General features: G+C 50.2%; 1 protein-coding gene across 2 annotated transcripts; it reads left to right on the top strand.

The window, feature by feature from the left end:
• The first annotated feature begins 698 nt into the window (after positions 1-698).
• SERPINA3 (serpin family A member 3) lies at positions 699-11,117 on the top strand. Of its 2 annotated transcripts, none has more exons than XM_004434239.3 (5): positions 699-741; positions 2,633-3,286; positions 4,937-5,210; positions 7,833-7,983; positions 9,070-11,117. In XM_004434239.3, exons 2-5 carry the CDS (start codon positions 2,650-2,652, stop codon positions 9,271-9,273), a joined length of 1,266 nt encoding a protein of 421 aa, XP_004434296.1. In that variant the 5' UTR covers positions 699-741; positions 2,633-2,649; the 3' UTR covers positions 9,274-11,117. The 2 variants fall into 2 exon arrangements, with proteins under 2 accessions (XP_004434296.1, XP_087304117.1); XM_087447991.1 differs by lacking the exon at positions 699-741 and adding an exon at positions 1,530-1,592.
• Positions 11,118-16,042: the final 4,925 nt, after the last annotated feature.

Here is a 16,042-nt window from a genome sequence, read left to right as displayed (position 1 = left end):
AGAGATCTGAGGAGACCTCAAAGTCAGGGATCAGGGACAACCAGCTCTTAGGGTGAACCAATAAGGGAAGAGCAGGAGGACGAAGAGAAAGAGACAGATGGTGCCAGAGACCAGAGGCCCCCACGAAACCTGTGCTCTCAATACGCTCGAGGGTCCTCAGACTAACACCCCCTCCCTGGGAATGGGGGAAGGGGGCCTCAAAATGCAAATCGAGCTATAAAAAAAATAAAGTTTGTAGCATTTTAGAAAACATATCTGAGTTTGTGTATAGAGATTCATATCACATACACACAGACATATCAAAGGAAAGTGACTTAACAAAGAAATACAACAATGTGTTAGCTGGGGCCTTCCCTGGGTGATAAAATTCTGGGGAATATTTTCCAATGTTTTTCTCTATATTTTCTGGATTTTCGCATGTTCCTCGATGAGTATTTTATAAGCAAAAGAAAAAAATAGGAAAGTTTGTTTGTTTTGGGGTTTTTTTAAAGAGGCAAAAAGGAGCTGTTCCCGTAACTGGATTGTTCGAGTAGATCTAATAAACCCATATTACCAGAAACGCTCATTTGGCTGTTTCCAGTCTGAAAACAGAACACTTGGTTGTCCCAGCTGACATTTCCCGAGCAAGGGGAGGAGTTCTTTGCAGGGATAAATAAGCCTGAGTAGCCTGGACAATCTCACACTCCGGGGGGCAGACGGCAGGATTGGAATCCACTAGCTGCACCCAGCTCTCCGAGGCAGGTAATCCAGGATGCTGGTGTACTGGGAGCAAAGAAATCTGCTTTTCCAGGGTGGTTCTGGCCCTTGGCCTGGAGCCTGTGGGATGCGTGTGGGGAGGGAGCCAGGTGGAAGTGTGCCGGAGCGCTGGGGACAGTTTCAGTGCCCTCTGAAGGCCAGTCTTCTCTCCGGGTCTGAGTTTTCACACCTGCAAAGGGTGGACAGGTCACCAGGGCTTCTACGGTCACTTCTGCCTCGACACTTCTGGATTCTGATTCCAGCTAGCTGTGTACCCCCATACAGTTGTGTATGGACCCTCAGGATCACAAGTCCCTCCCCCGAAGGCAGGAGGTGCCTCCCCTTGCCTGGCAAAGGGCGCTGCTCTCAGAACCTGCTGCAGATGGAATCATTGCACTGGGTCCCTCTGGACAGAGGCCACAGGGTCTCCATGGGGGCTCCCTGGGGCTCCGCTTCCCCTCCAGGCCCCCGGCCGAGCAGACAGGCAGGCTGCGTCTGCCTAGCAACAGAGAAGGCAGGACTGCTCGGAAACAGCCCGCCAACTTGCGCAAACTGAAAGCCCTTTTTCTTCAGAAATAATTTTGGGGAAAAAAGTGTTTAACTCTTTTCCAAAGAAATAGTTGCATCAGCCCAAGAATAAACAAACAGTTGAGGCAACTGAGCTGCCTCTGTTCCTGGGCTTGTCTGGAGGCGTGTCCACAGGCCTCCATGAAAATCAGCTGACTCCCTCTCCTCCCACAACCTGTCTCTCCCCTCCCTTCCCCGCCTCTTCCTCTCCCCCCCTCCCCTCCCCGCCCCATCACACAAGCTGCCCTTTTCTCCTCTGAACGCTGGGACTGAGTGGGCAGAGGCTAAAGGTAAATAATCCTATTTGCTGCAGTCTCTGGCTTTGAACTCATCCTCCCTCCTATCTTTCCTGCAATAGCTCCATCCCATCTCCCCATGGAATCACAGCTCTGGCTTGTAGTTTCTGAGATGGGGGCATGTGGGAGGAGATAACACCCCTGGAACCTGTATTGTGAGCCTGGCACCTTCGTTGTACCGAGATGGGAATTGAGGCTCAGAGAGGTTCGGCCACTTGCTTATCACCACACAGCAATCACAAGTGGCCAAAATGAAATCCTAGTGCAGGTCTCTGAGACTCTGAAGCCCACACTGCTTTCTCCCCACTAGGAGGCCTTTCCAGGCTTATAGTGGAAACAACTACCACATGTCAACCTGGCAGGGGCTGAAAAGAACATTCCACTTTCCTTTGGTCTTTGCACCAACCCTTATCAGGACCATCTAGGCTCCAGCTAGCTCCTCTCTAGCTGCTTTCTGTGCCCTCTCTTAATGAGCCCTCACTGTGACCAGGCACCACGCACAAGGTCACATGACTTGTCATTGAGAGAGGACCTGCGGTCCCTGACTCGGTCCACAGCTCCTTCCCCGGCTTACACTTGGGGGGCAGACTAGGGATATGAGGGGAAAGGAGTCCCTGCTTTCTAGCCCCCTCTGACCGGCATCCGCTCACCAAGCAGGAGGGAGAGGCTGCGTTCTGACTGGACGGCACCTCACACCCATCTCTAGCTTCCCCACCCAGTAGCCAGGCAAACTGGGCTTCTCACCCCCTCCTGCACTTGCTTGCTGTGTGACCTCGGGCAAGCCCCTTCACCTCTCTGTGCCTAGTTTCTCCATTGGGGAAAATGGCAACAACTACTGTACTTACCTCAAAGGGTGAGAGGGAGCACAGAATGTAGTCATGCACGTTGGGTGCCCAGGAGAGCGCCTACCCACGGGAGGTCACAGAGCTGGCAGAGGCAGAAACCAGAAGGCAGGGCACGTGGGTGGGGGGTCAGTGGGAGGCGGTCAGGGCACCATCTGGCCCTCTGAGACTTAAAGGAGCTTTGCTTTTCAGGGTTGAGGGCAGAGGGAATGTCACCCCTCCTGGCTCTGGGGCTCCTGGTGGCTGGGCTGTGCCCTACTGTCCACTGCCTCCCGGGGGGCGTGCTTGACGGGGAGAATGTGACCCAGGAGGACCAACACAGCAGGACGCCTGCGGACAACCTCAGATTAACCTCCAGCAACATCGACTTCGCCTTCAGCCTCTACAAGCAGCTGGCTTCAGAGACCCCCAGGAAGAATGTCATCTTCTCCCCGCTGAGCGTCTCCATTGCCTTGGCCCTCCTGTCGCTGGGGGCCCGCGGCACCACCCTGAAAGAGATCCTCGAAGGCCTCAAGTTCAACCTCACGGAGACGACCGAGGCAGAAATCCACCAGGGCTTCCAGCACCTTCTGCGTGCCCTCAGCCACCCCAGCAACCAGCTGCAGCTGAGCGTGGGCAACGCCGTGTTCGTCGAGGGTCAGCTGAAGCTGCTGCACAAATTCAGGGACGATGCCAAGTCTCTGTATGCCTCTGACGCCTTCCCCACCGACTTCCAGGACTCCGCCGCCGCCGAGAAGCTCATCAACGACTACGTGAAGAATAAAACCCAGGGGAAAATTGAGGATTTGGTCAAGGACCTTGACATGCACACAGCCATGGTCCTGGTGAATTACATCTTCCTTAAAGGTAAGTGACCAGCTCGCGGTTGGGAAGAGAACAGACCTCTAGTTCCGAGCCTCCAGGGCTATTTCTGTCCTGGCTCAACGAACCGTGTTATTAGGCAAACTGCTATAGAAGGGGGGTGCCCTGGGCTTGTGGGGAGGGGCATGGGCACCGAGGCCCCGCCCTGCCCATAGGCATTGTCTTCTCTTGGGGTTTTCCGAGTTACAGTTTGTCGTTGCAAGACATACCTGCAGATTTGCTCATTAACTCTTTGTCTGAGCCGGAGTGGCATTTTCTATTCTGACTTAAACTTGCCCAGCTACTGGAAGGAAGGAGCTCTTTTGGACACGCTCAGGAGAGGCCTCTGCCAGGGTACACCTTGGAGTGGTTTCTGACCTGGGCATGGTCCAGACCAGGGGGACTCAGTCTCTGGGGAGTCCTGGCGGGGCTGGTGGCTATCTTCACTGGAAGACAGCCTCTAAGGAGCCTGGCTGTCCCAATCTTCTGCAACTGTTCCCTCCTACAACCTTGAGGATGGAAATGGTGTGGTCACCATCTGAGGAAGGTCCTTGGGGGACTCTTTCTCAGATTCTGGTGAGTCCAGTGCCCGATCCCCCTGACAGCTCAACAAATGCAAACCTCAGCCTGTCGTTTCTGAAGGGCGGAGTGCAAGCAGACAGATTCTGCCTTATGGAGCCAGCGGTCCAAAATGGGATGAAAAATAGATAGGGATGCAAGGAATGAGCACTGAGTCGGTGGGTGGTAAGGCACCTAAGAGACGCGAGCTGTGTGGAGACCCAGAGAGAGCCCTGCGCTAGGAGCTCTCAGCTGAGTCCTGGGGCAAGCCCTCCTGGACCTGTGTTTTCAGCCGTAAATGAAGGCGGGGAACTGGATTTCTCTGGAAACTAATCCAGGCCAGACCTGCTGTGTTTGTTCTCTGAGTCTCCTGTGTTTTCCCTTCCTACCACCCTGACTCTCTCCTCCAAATTCTCCTCCCCGGGGACACAGCAGCCACCCTGCTTTCCCTCCTCTCCTGCCTCTAACAATGGGGACGCCAGCAGGGTAGAAAACAAAGTGGGCAGTGGAGGTGGCTACACACTTCCAAGGAAGCCCCAGGTCTCTAATCTCCCCAGCAAGCTCCCACCTACCCACTGAGTGCCCCAGTCCTCCTGGGGGTGCAGACCTGTGCCCCTCTCCTCAGGTGACCTCCGGCCTGCCTTTGGGGCTCCCATGTTGCTCCTTGCTTCAGCCTGCTTCACAAGGCTGTGGGTACACGTGCACATCCCTGCAATGCTGGTGACTATCAAGGTTACTGACATTGCTCCTTTAAGGAGTCAGGGATTTCCCATTTCTCCGCAGGCCTCCAGCCTAACCCCCATCTCTCCCTTGCACTCCCAAATTCCTGTTGGTTTCTCATTTAGCCCAATTAACCAGACCTTTGTTTCATGGCCCCCTTCCCAATCAGGCCCCGCGGGGCTCACCCCCATCCCCAATGGCTTACCCACTTGCCAAGGTGTTTTTGCAAACCAGGGCAGGTCCACCCCTAAGGGGAACTGTGAGGTGGCTGTTGTTATGCTGAGTGTCTTCGGCACTCAGGGAACCCGGGCAGAGGAGGGGTAAGGCAGGGCAGCCCTTGCACTCACAGAGTTCTCCAAATGCCCACTCCACCTCTAGCCAAGTGGAAGACGCCGTTTGACCCTGAAGATACTTTCCAGTCCTGGTTTTATGTGAGAAAGAACAAGTCAGTGAAGGTGCCCATGATGAGCCTTGAGGACCTGACCGCGCCCTACCTCCGGGACGAGGTGCTCTCCTGCACCGTGCTGGAGCTCCAATACGCCAGCAATGACAGCGCCCTCTTCATCCTCCCCGACGAGGGCAAAATGGAGGCCGTGGAGGCCATGCTGTTCCCGGAGACCCTGAGGAGGTGGAGAGACTCGCTGCAGATGAGGTGACGCTCCGCAGGACCGCCTTCCTTCACGCCATCCCCACTCTCATGCCCTACTCCCCAGCCCCTACCACTGGGGCCTCCCTGATGTCCGGGTGGGGTGCAGTGGAGGAGAGCCCGTAGGGACAGGGGGAGTTTGGGGTTACCTTGCCCTTTGCTGCCTGCCTGGCTTTGGGCCTGAATCTTTTTCTTCTCTGAGATGAGGACATCGGAAGGGACGGGGGCTGAGGCTTCCTCTGACTCTAACGTGCTCTAAGGCACAAGGAATCCTCAACACAACCCCGACACTCATGTATGCTCTTGTGCCTCAACTGCTTGAAGGTGGAGGGGACAGATGGAATTGTCATCAGCTGAGGGGTGAGACGGGCTCTGAGAATCAGCTTTGTGCTGGCTATTAGTCATTTGTTTAGTCCTCTGATCAGCATTTGTCGAATAGGTTAATTGAGCACCTACTATGTGCCAGGCACTAATTCAGACCATGAGGGTATGTCAGCAAATAAAACACAAAATCTCTGCCCTCATGGAGCTTACTCTGTAATTGGAGAAGAGAAACAAAAAATAAATATAATAAGTAAATTATTTGGTATGTCAGGTGAGAAATGCGGGGGGTAAAAGGGTAAAAGGATTAAGAGAACTAGACCAGAAGGTAGTTTGTGATTTTAACAGGATGGCTATTAGGTGATATTTGAGCATCAGCATGACAGAAGTGAGGGACTGAGCCACGTGGATATGTTAGGGAAAAGCATTCCTGGCAGAGGGAACAGCCAGTGCAAAGCCCCTAAGGCAGGAGCAAGCCTGGTATGTGCGAGGGATAGTGAGGCCAGAATGGCTGGAGCAGAGTGAGGGAGAGGGAGAGTTGTGGGAGGTCACCGTCCCCCAGGGGGTGGCTCAGGTTATGTAGGGCCATGCAGACCCCTAGAACACCTTGACTCTCCCTCCTCGGAGTGAAATGGAGCGTCATCACAAGGTTTGGATCCAGAGAGTGAATGATCTGAGTGTTGTTTTAAAAGGCTCACCCCAGATGCTGAGTGGAGAGTAGACTGCCCAGGACAAGCCTGGGGGCAGGGAGCCGGCTAGGAGCCTAACATGGTGATCCAGCCGAGAGCTGGTGGTGGCTGTGTCCAGGAGGGAGGCTCGAAGCGTGAGAAGTGGTCGGGTTCCGGATAAACCTGAGGGTAGAGACGCAGGCTAGGTCATGGAATTCAGGAGACCAATATCAAGGGGAACAAGTGAGGCAGAGGTAGTTCTGGGCCCAGTCCCTGCAGTGGGGCAGAGGGAGGGCATGTGGACAGCTGCGGAGCGGGGAGGTCAGCAGCCCCAGAGTCTCGCTCTCAAGGCTCACAGGTGGCCAGCATGACGTCGCCCACTCACTGCTCTTCTCTGGGGCTCAGCTCCCTACTGAATGAGGAGAAGTGTCCTTGTCCCCTGTACTGACTGGGCGGTTTTGAGAATCCAGTGGATGTGGAAGGCGCTTCATAAACCACAAAGGGCGAGGGACCTGCCTAGGCGGGAGGCTGAGGCTGCAGCCCTTCCCCAGCCGCTGTCCAGAGCGCCGGACGCCTCCTGAGGCTGCCTGCCTCTCAGCCCCAACTCACTGCGGATCCGAGGAGACCCCCGGGCCCGGGGACCCCACTCTACCCATCCGTGTACTCCCTTCCCAATGCTTTCCTTCCTTTGGCACCAAATAGAACTCACATAGCTGGGGCTCAAAGAGGAGATGTGAGTGGATAGCTTTAATTTACAAAGCACTGAGGAAATATGCCCCTACACGTTCCTGGTCCATGGTGGGTGCTTGATAAATATTTGTTGAATGAATGGATCAACGGACGAATGAGGAAATGAATGAATGACTGAACATGGAGAGGAATAGACACCTTCCACACTCCCACAGGACTCCATGTTTAATGGGAGACACACCTCCTAGTATTTGGCAACTTAAGACCAGACAGATGGTGACAAGAGTCTTAAGGGAGATGTCAGCAAAGAGAGGGAAGCTCGGAGGTGGGAGACGTCGTCTCTTGCTCTAAGAACTCACTGCCAGCCCTGCTCTGAAGCAGAAGTGGCCCCCACCCTCAAGGAGCTCGCCGGGGAGGCAAAATGGGACCTTCACTTGATTGTTTCAGGATCCCCAAGGCCCTTCGAATGCAGCCCCCAGGCCCCTAGCCCCTGCCTGGCCCCTCATCTCTCTCCTGCCCACCCACTAAGGCTGCTTTCCACACTGTGAGCATCCCCCCTTTCTTTCCACCTCCTGCAAGTTCATCCATCTGCCTCCTGCCCTCCTCTTTACCCAGCTAGCTCCTTCTCCTCCTTCGGGACATAGGCTTGATGCCACCTCCTACAGGAAGCCTTCCCACTGCACTGCAAGCTTGCAGGAGGGCCAGCCCAGTGCCACCACAGCCCCCGCCCTGACACACTGCCTGACACGTGTGAGTACTTACAGACGTGAAGGGATAATTAATGTATTAAGAAGAGTAAGCACAAGGGGTCAAGAAACCGAGACAGGAGAACTTACTTCCAGTGAGAAGGGGTGGTTGGAGAGGCAACCAGGGAGACCACGCTGTGAGATGGCAGAAAACCGGGCACTGAGTCAAGCAGATGCTCAGATTTATTTTTCTCATTTCCTAGATGGATAGATGAACTCTATCTGCCAAAGTTTTCCATCTCCAGCAAGTATAATCTGGAAGATGTACTCCCCCAGCTGGGCATCAGGGAAGTCTTCACCAACCAGGCTGACCTGGCAGGAGTCACAGGAGCCAGGAATCTGGTGGTTTCCCAGGTGGGTCTTTCAACTTTGGACAATTCATCTTCTGTGTCAGAGCTTGAATGGTGAAGGCCAGGCAGACGTTTGGGGAATCTTGGATTTGCATAAATAACTGCATTTCTCATTATCCACTCACCCTCCCTGGAACTCCCTCAAGCCCAGGAGAGCTGGGTTACCACCGTGTGGGGGCTGGTCCCTGCCTCCCCTCCAATGTAATGTGACACAGAAGCCCATCGTGGGGAAGAGCCTGGGGTGGAATCAGCAGTGGACCCCATCCCATCCTCCACTTTTTACTGCCTAAGGGGGCAAATAATTAAAGTCCTGTACCCCTCAGCTTTTTCATCTGTAAAACAGGGCTGAGAGTCTTGGGTAGTGTGCAGTGCCCAGCAGAGCAGGTAAGAGGTAATAACAATGGCTATGGGGCAGTTGTGATGGAAATACGCTAAGAGCAGGAGAGAAGAAGACCAGGGACCCTTGCACAGTGTTCCTAGAAGCAGAGTGGTCAGAACACAGGGGCAGCTGGGCTCCTCTGCACCCCCCTTCCAAAGGACATGGTGATGAAGGGACATATGCAGAGTGGCCCGCATGGTCCAGGGATGTGAAGCCACATCCTACGCAAAATAGCCGGGAGCTCCAAGGATGTCTAAGCTGGGGCAGCAGAGATGCTGAAGGCAGTGCCGGCCCGCCCAGTCCAGGGATGTGTCTGCATCAGCTGCTTCGAGGTGGAGAGGCTGCTAGAAAGTTGATTGCAAGATAAATGCCTTGCATGGCCCCTGCCCCTCCCCCTACAATAGTGGGTGTTTTGGGGGCGGCACAGTCTCTGGACTCAGACAGAGAGGGATTCAGATCAGGGTGCGGTACTCTGTACCTCTATGACCCTGGGCAGATCACTCACGGCCTTTGAGCCGCAGTTTGCACATCTGTGCATGCAAAACCGGCTGATGGGGTTGGGAGGAACAAACAAACTGAACACGTTGGACAGCACAGTGACAGCCCGCGGTGGGTGCTTGATAAATGTCAGTCCCCTTAGAGGCGCACAGGCGGGCTGCACACTTCCCTTCCACCCTGTCTCCAGTGGGTAATGTTCTGGTGTCCCCACAGGTGATCCACAGCACTGTGCTCGATGTGGCCGAGGAGGGCACGGAAGCAGCTGCTGCCACAGGAAGCAAAATTACTTTCTTGTCCGGAAAAATGGGCCCACTGACCACTGTGCGTTTCAACAGGCCCTTTCTGTTATTCATAATCAGCAAAGACACCCAGAGCATCATCTTTGGGGGCAAAGTCGCCAACCCCAATCAAGCCTAGAGCTCCCCTCCAAGCGCTGGGCCCTTCACTAAGGAACCGGGCGCCCGGGTCTCTGGGTGTAGCCTGTGCTCCAAGGAGACTTGGGTCATCTCTGAAGCTAAAGAGGATAACACAGACAATACCACATCTTATAAAGCACGTTAATGATTTCATTTTTGTTCCAGCTTTGTTGGGATATAATTTACACATAACATTGTGTAAGTTTAATGTGTGCAACGTGATGATTTCACACACACACACATACATAGTGAATAGTGTCAGTTAACACCTCCATCACTCCACATAATTACCATTTTGTGTGTGTGTGGTGAGAACGTTTATGATCTACTCTCGTAACAACTTTCAATTATATAATACAGCATTGTTAACCATACTCACCATGCTGTACATTAGCTCCCCAAACTTACTCATCTTCTAACTGGAAGTTTGTACCCTTTGACTGACATCTCCCCATTTCCCCTACTCCCAGCCCCTGGGAACCACCATTCTACTCTGTTTCTACGAGTTCAGCTTTTTCCCATTCCACATATAAGTGAGATCATCCAGTACTTGTCTTTCTCTGTCTGACTTATTTCACTTAGTGTAATGCCCTCAAGGTCCATCCACGATGTCACAAATGGCAAGATTTCCTTCTTTCTCATGGCTGCATAATATTCCATTGTGTGTATATATATACCATATTTTTTTATCCAATCACACTTAGACACTTGAGTTGTTTCCACATCTTGGCTATTGCGAAGAATGCTACAATCAACATCGCTGTGCAAATATCTCTTTGAGACAGTACTTTCATTTCCTTTGGATAAATACCCAGAAGTGGGATTGCTGGATCATATGGCAGTTTTATTTTTAATTTTTTGAGGGACCTCCATACTATTTTCTATAGTGGCTGTACCAGTTTACATCCCCGTCGACAGTGCACAAAGATTCCCATTTCTCCACGTCCTGGCCAACGCTTGTTATCTCTTGTCTTTTTATAATAGCCATTCTAAGAGGTGTGAGGTGATATCTCAGTGTGGTTTTGACTTGCATTTCCCTGATGGTTAGTGGTATTGAGCATTTTTTCAAGGACCTGCTGGCCATTTGTATGTCTTCTTTGGAAAAATGTCTATTCAGGTCCCATGCCCTTTTTTTAATCAGATTGCTTGTGTTTTTTCTAAGTCATATGAGTTCCTTATATATTTTGGATATTAAGGCCTTATCAGAAAATGATTTGCAAATATTTTCTCCCATTTGATAGGTTGCCTTTTCATTTTGTTGATGGTTTCATTTGCTGAAGGTTTTTGGTTTGATGTAGTCCCGCTCATTTATTTTTGCCTTTGTTGCTTGTGTTTTTGGTGCCAATCCAAAAACTCATTGCCAAGACCAATGTCAAGGAGCTCCTTCTCTGTGTTTTCCTCTAGGAGTTTTATGCTTCAGGTCTTATGTTTATTAAGTCTTTAATTAATTTTTTGAGCAGCGTAAGAGAGGAGTCCAATTTCATTCTTCTATATGTGATTATCCAGTTTTCCTGACACCATTTATTGAGGAGACTATCTTTTCGCCATTGAGTGTTCTTGGCTCCCTGGTCAAATATTAGTTGACTGTATATGCAAGAGTTAATCTCTGCGCTCTTGACTGTGTTCCATTTGTCTATGTGTATTTTTATGACAGTACTATACTGCTTTGATTGCTATAGTTTTGTAATACAGTTTGAAATCAGGAGGTGTGATGCCTCCAGCTTCATTCTTCTTTCTCAGGATTGCTTTGAAAAATTAAAAATATGTGGAAATTAAACAACACATTCCTGAACAATTGATCAAAGAAATCAAAAGGGAAATAAAAACCATCTTGAAACAAATGGAAATGGAAATACAACATACTAAAACTTATGGGATGCAACAAAAGCAGTTCTAAGAAGGAAGTTTATAGTGATAAACACCTACATTAAGAAAAAAAAAGATTCAAATAAACAGCCTAACTTTCAAGGAACTAGAAAAAGAAGAACAAACTAATCCTAAAGTTAGCAGAGGGAAGGAAATAACAAAGATCAGAGCAGAAATAAATGAAATAGAAACCAGAAAAACAATAGAAAAGATCAATGAAACTAAGAGCTGGTTTTTTGAAAACATAAACAAAATTGACAAACCTTTAGTTAGTCTAAGAAAAAGAGAAGACTCAAATAAATAAAATCAGAAATGAAAGAGGAGACATTACAACTGACACCACAGAAATGGAAAGGATCATGAGACTACTCTGAACAATTATATGCCGACAAATTGGAGAACCTAGAAGAAATGGGTAAATTCATAAAAACATACAACCTACCAAGGCTGAATCATGAAGAACTAGAAAACCTGAATAGATCAGAAATAAGTATGGAGATTGAATTAATAATCAAAAATCCCCCAGACGAAGAAAAGCCCCAAACCAGGTGGTTTTGCTGGTGAATTCGACCAAACATTTCCAGAAGAATTAACACTAGTCCTTCCCAAGCTCTTCCAAAAAGCTCACTCTTGCTGCCATGGGGAGCATGCACAGGAAGCTAGCCACGGAGTGGGGGGTGGGAGTGGGAGTGAGACACGTGCAGCACTGGGGGTACTCGTAGGCCAGTTGGGGGGATCTGTGGGTGAGGCACTGAGCAGCTCGTGAGTGGGCCTCACAATGGCATCTGTGACGTGGTTGTAGGATCCACAACGCTATATGTTCCAAGCCCTGGCTGCTGATCTCTCAGCCGCTCACTGCCCCACTCTGGATTGGGCAAGAGAGAAGTGGCCTCTTCGGCAGCATCCCACACAGGTAGGGAAGCCGGGTGACCACTCACATGCTCTTACTTTCCCCCGTGGGAGAAATCACAGGCTGAGAAGTGTTATCTTGGCACTGAGCTCTGCTGCCTCGGGAGAGGGGTGACATGGGTAAAGTGAAACTGTTCCTCTTACTCTCTCCAACGCATCCAAACTTGGATTTTTTTTCCTCCAAGTGCGTGCCGGAACTTCTCCACTGGACTCCAGGACTTTCACAAAGGACTTTCTCATCCATGGGTGATTATCGATATCAGTGTTCTGCAGTGGCTTCCAGATCACAGCCAAGAGGGGCTGGAGCCGGTTCACGGGCCGCTTCAGAGTCCAGAGCTGGGGCTGAGGTCTGTATGACTATTACCTGATGCACAGGTAGGAGAGAGTTCTCCTGGCTCCCTTGGCACGTGGTGCTGGATCCCACAGCCCCAACAAAGGCACTTTTGTCCACGGATGGATGCCAAATTATTGTTGTTGAGCGGGGGATAAGAGTCAAGGATGTCTTATTCAGCCATCTTACTGACATCATCCACAATGATTTTAAAGTTTATTCAAAGAGGGTAAAAGTGACATATTACAAAAGGGGAATGTATTGATTAGATTATGCTTTAGCAAGATCACTCTGGCTGAGGAGAGGAGCATGGATAGGGGATGGGTGTGAGTTGGGTGAAAAGAAGAGAAACAGAATGACCAGGCATTCTAGGCTGAGCCAAGGAATTGGGACAGTGTGTAGAGAAAAGGAGATTAATTGAAGACATGTTAACAGGTATAATCGACAAGACTTAGTGATTGTGCAGAGGACAGGAAGGAATCAAGGATGACCCCCAGGATGCTGGGCTGGGAACTTGGGAAACAGGAATTCACACACTGTTCTGTGAGCTAAAGCTTACCAAATGAACAACATTTTTCTGCAGGAAGATGATAAGCTCTGATTTGAACATGTGGAGTTTGAGATGCCTGTAGGTCATCTAAGAAGGAAAGGCCAACAAATAATGGGCTCTATGGATCTGAAGTCAGTAGGGAAATGTGGGCTGGAGAGATGGATTTCATGGTCTTCGTGTGTAGGTGGATAAGTGAAATCATGGGCGGTGATGGATATCCTCGAGAGCGTGTATCTGCCGACAGCCTGGAGCCATCCTTAACAAAACTCCAACACACAAGGGAACAAGCAGACCATGAAAAGACCTCCAATGAGATAGTAAATGAGTAGGAAGAGGTGCAGGAGGAAAAGTGTTGTCTCGTGAAGGCCAAAGGAAGAAGATGTTGCAACAGCAGTGAGTGGTCAGCAGTATGGAACGGGGCTGGGAGAGCGTGGAGGGGAAGAATGACGAGTGTCCCCCAGAATAGTCCAACAGCTGACAATTGGTGATCTTGATAAGAACAACCACAGTGGAGGGAGAGGGCAGGAACTGGATGATAGTGGAGGGTGGGAAGACGAGAGGCCAATTTGGAGAGTCTACAATATTAACATCGCTTCATAGCAATTTGGTATCAAAAGGCAGGAAAGAGGAGAAAAGAGACTTTGAGAGTCATGTTGGATAAAGTGAGGATTTTCATTCCTTTTTTTTTAAATGAGAGATGTGAGCATGTTTAAATAATAAAAGTCAGAGAGAAAGAGGGGTTGAGGATAGAAGAGGTTAATCAGAGATGGCGAAATGGGGGATGGATAGGATGCCCAACACAGGAGGGGAGCCTTTTGACCAGAGGTGTCACACACCTTTCATTCTAGAGAGAGGACAGGGAGGATGAAAGTGTGGCTTTAAGCATGTTGGCAAGTCAGGGAGCTCCCCTCAAATGACTCCTATTCCCCTCTGTGCTGTAGAGAGAGATGTTGTCTACTGAATCCATCTTGGAGAAGCAAAGGGACAAGAAGTCTGGAGAGGGGGAGACAAGGAGACATCAGTAAACCTCAAAGTTCTAGCAGGCATGACTAAGGATCCCTTAGGGGCTGGAGCCAATGTCACTGACCTGTGCCGGTGTGTGGTCTCCAGGCACCTTGCAGTCCAGACACAGACTAAAAGGAACAGACTGCTGGATGCTACCGGAGTCGAGGTTTCCCCTGGCTACAGGGATGGAGGGACCACCAGTGGCTGACACGAAGGAAAAATGAATCTACTTAAAATATTGACCAGAGGGTCATTCAAATGATGCGATTTTCATATTCCAGGCTGGGTAAGTCAGGAAGCGATGGCAGGAGAGGCTGATGGGGAAATAGAGGTGTCTGGAAACAAGATGGTACTTTGAGGTTGAACACACGGGATGATTCATATATTGCTAAAAGGTTTATACTTGCCCAGCATCCATTTTATGCACATTTGTTGGTGAGGAAATGGGGGGAAAATGCCCACAGACTCCATGCAACTTGTTCCTCTCCTTCGAGCTTCTCAAAGGCTTTCCTCTGGCCACACAGCTGTCGATGGTGGCTTCAGACTCAGTGAGACTCGGTTCAAATCTTGAGTGGACACTTAATAGTTAGACAGCCTTGGCCAAATTACCTGACACTGCTGGCTGTCACTGCCTCTGCACTTCAGTGGTCGGTGAGCATTTACTCTAAAAGACCATCGATTACTGCTGTTACTGTTACTAATAATATTACTAATGATAACACACATCGAAGGCTGGGTTCCACCACCCCACTCCACCCCTACCCCGCTCTCAGCCGTACCAGAACCTGCTGGACATTTACGTGTGTAATCTGCTGTCCCCATAGGTGCGGCATAAGTCTGTGATTGAGACAGCTGAGGAGGGCCCCGAAGTAGCTGCTACAGTGGGCACCAAGATTCACTTCTTGGGGTTGGCCTGGTGGCGTAGTGGTTAATTTCGAGCACTCTGCTTCGGTGGCCCGGGGGTTCACAGTTTTGGATCCCAGGCGCGGATTTACGCCCCACTCGTTGAGCCATGCTGTGGTGGTGTCCCATATAAAGTAGAGGAAGATGGGCACGATGTTAGCCCAGGGCCAATCTTCCTCAGCAAAAAGAGGAGGATTGGCAACAGATGGTAGCTCAGGGCTGATCTTCCTCACACACAAAAAAAAGATTCACTTCTTCTTAGCAAAATGATCCTGTCGACCATTGTGTATTTTAACGGTCCCTTCCTGATGGTCATCGATTCCCCAGACACCCAGAGCATCCTCTTTCTGGGCAAAGTTGTCAACCCCAATAAGCAATGAGACTGAAATTGCAACTTGCAAAGCAAACTGTGCTAGGACTTGCAACCCAGATAGGCTGTACTCAACCATGACTTGCCACTTGGACTCTCTGGGTCCAGACTGTATTAAGAGTAGCTTGTTCAGACCATGTGTTCCAACATAAGGCCACGACAAACTGTTTTCAGAGTAACTCTGCACAGACTCACGGGTTCCAAAGATAAGACCACTGACTACTCACCTACTTTGTAAATTCTGCCCATGCCTTCTAACTATCACCCTAAAGCCACTGTGAACTAACTCTAGCCCATGAAATCCTGTAAGTACTTCTCCTAACTTCCCCCTTTTGAGACATTACCGAGATGCTCTTCAAGTGGTGCTCCCCCTTGCCCAGCAAGTTTAATAAACCCAGATTTGTGTGATCCACGGGCTTCCCTGGTGTCCTTTGTGGGGGACAGCAATCTCAAGAAAGCCTAGAATGCCCTGCAGAGTGGGAGGTGCCCAGCTAATGGATATAAAGCAGGAAGGTCGGGGCCTCGGATCTCTAAGCCTGGCTACATTCTGGAAAGCTGAGCGATCCTGGGGAGCTGCCGATGTTCCTTGAAACTCCACGATTTGTGTGTGAAGCTCTGTAAAAACCCAGGAGTCAGTAAAATGATCAGCGCTGAGGCCTCCTGGCTGCTACATACCCACTTCCTTAGACCAAATACTGTCCTAGCACAAGTCTACACTGCTCTGCCTAAATGGAATGACATACAGGTAGGAGGCAATAGTAGAAATTAAGGCAAAGGGTGATAGCAGACTGAGCAGGGGAGGTAGATGTGAAGACAAGAAAAAGGGACATTTTGAG

The sequence above is a fragment of the Ceratotherium simum genome, chromosome 24, assembly GCF_057802395.1.
Source record: "Ceratotherium simum simum isolate JZ-2026a chromosome 24, ASM5780239v1, whole genome shotgun sequence".
Taxonomy (NCBI): Eukaryota; Metazoa; Chordata; class Mammalia; order Perissodactyla; family Rhinocerotidae; genus Ceratotherium; species Ceratotherium simum.
Note: the sequence above shows the minus strand (reverse complement) of the source record. Positions and strands in the feature narration are given on the sequence as shown.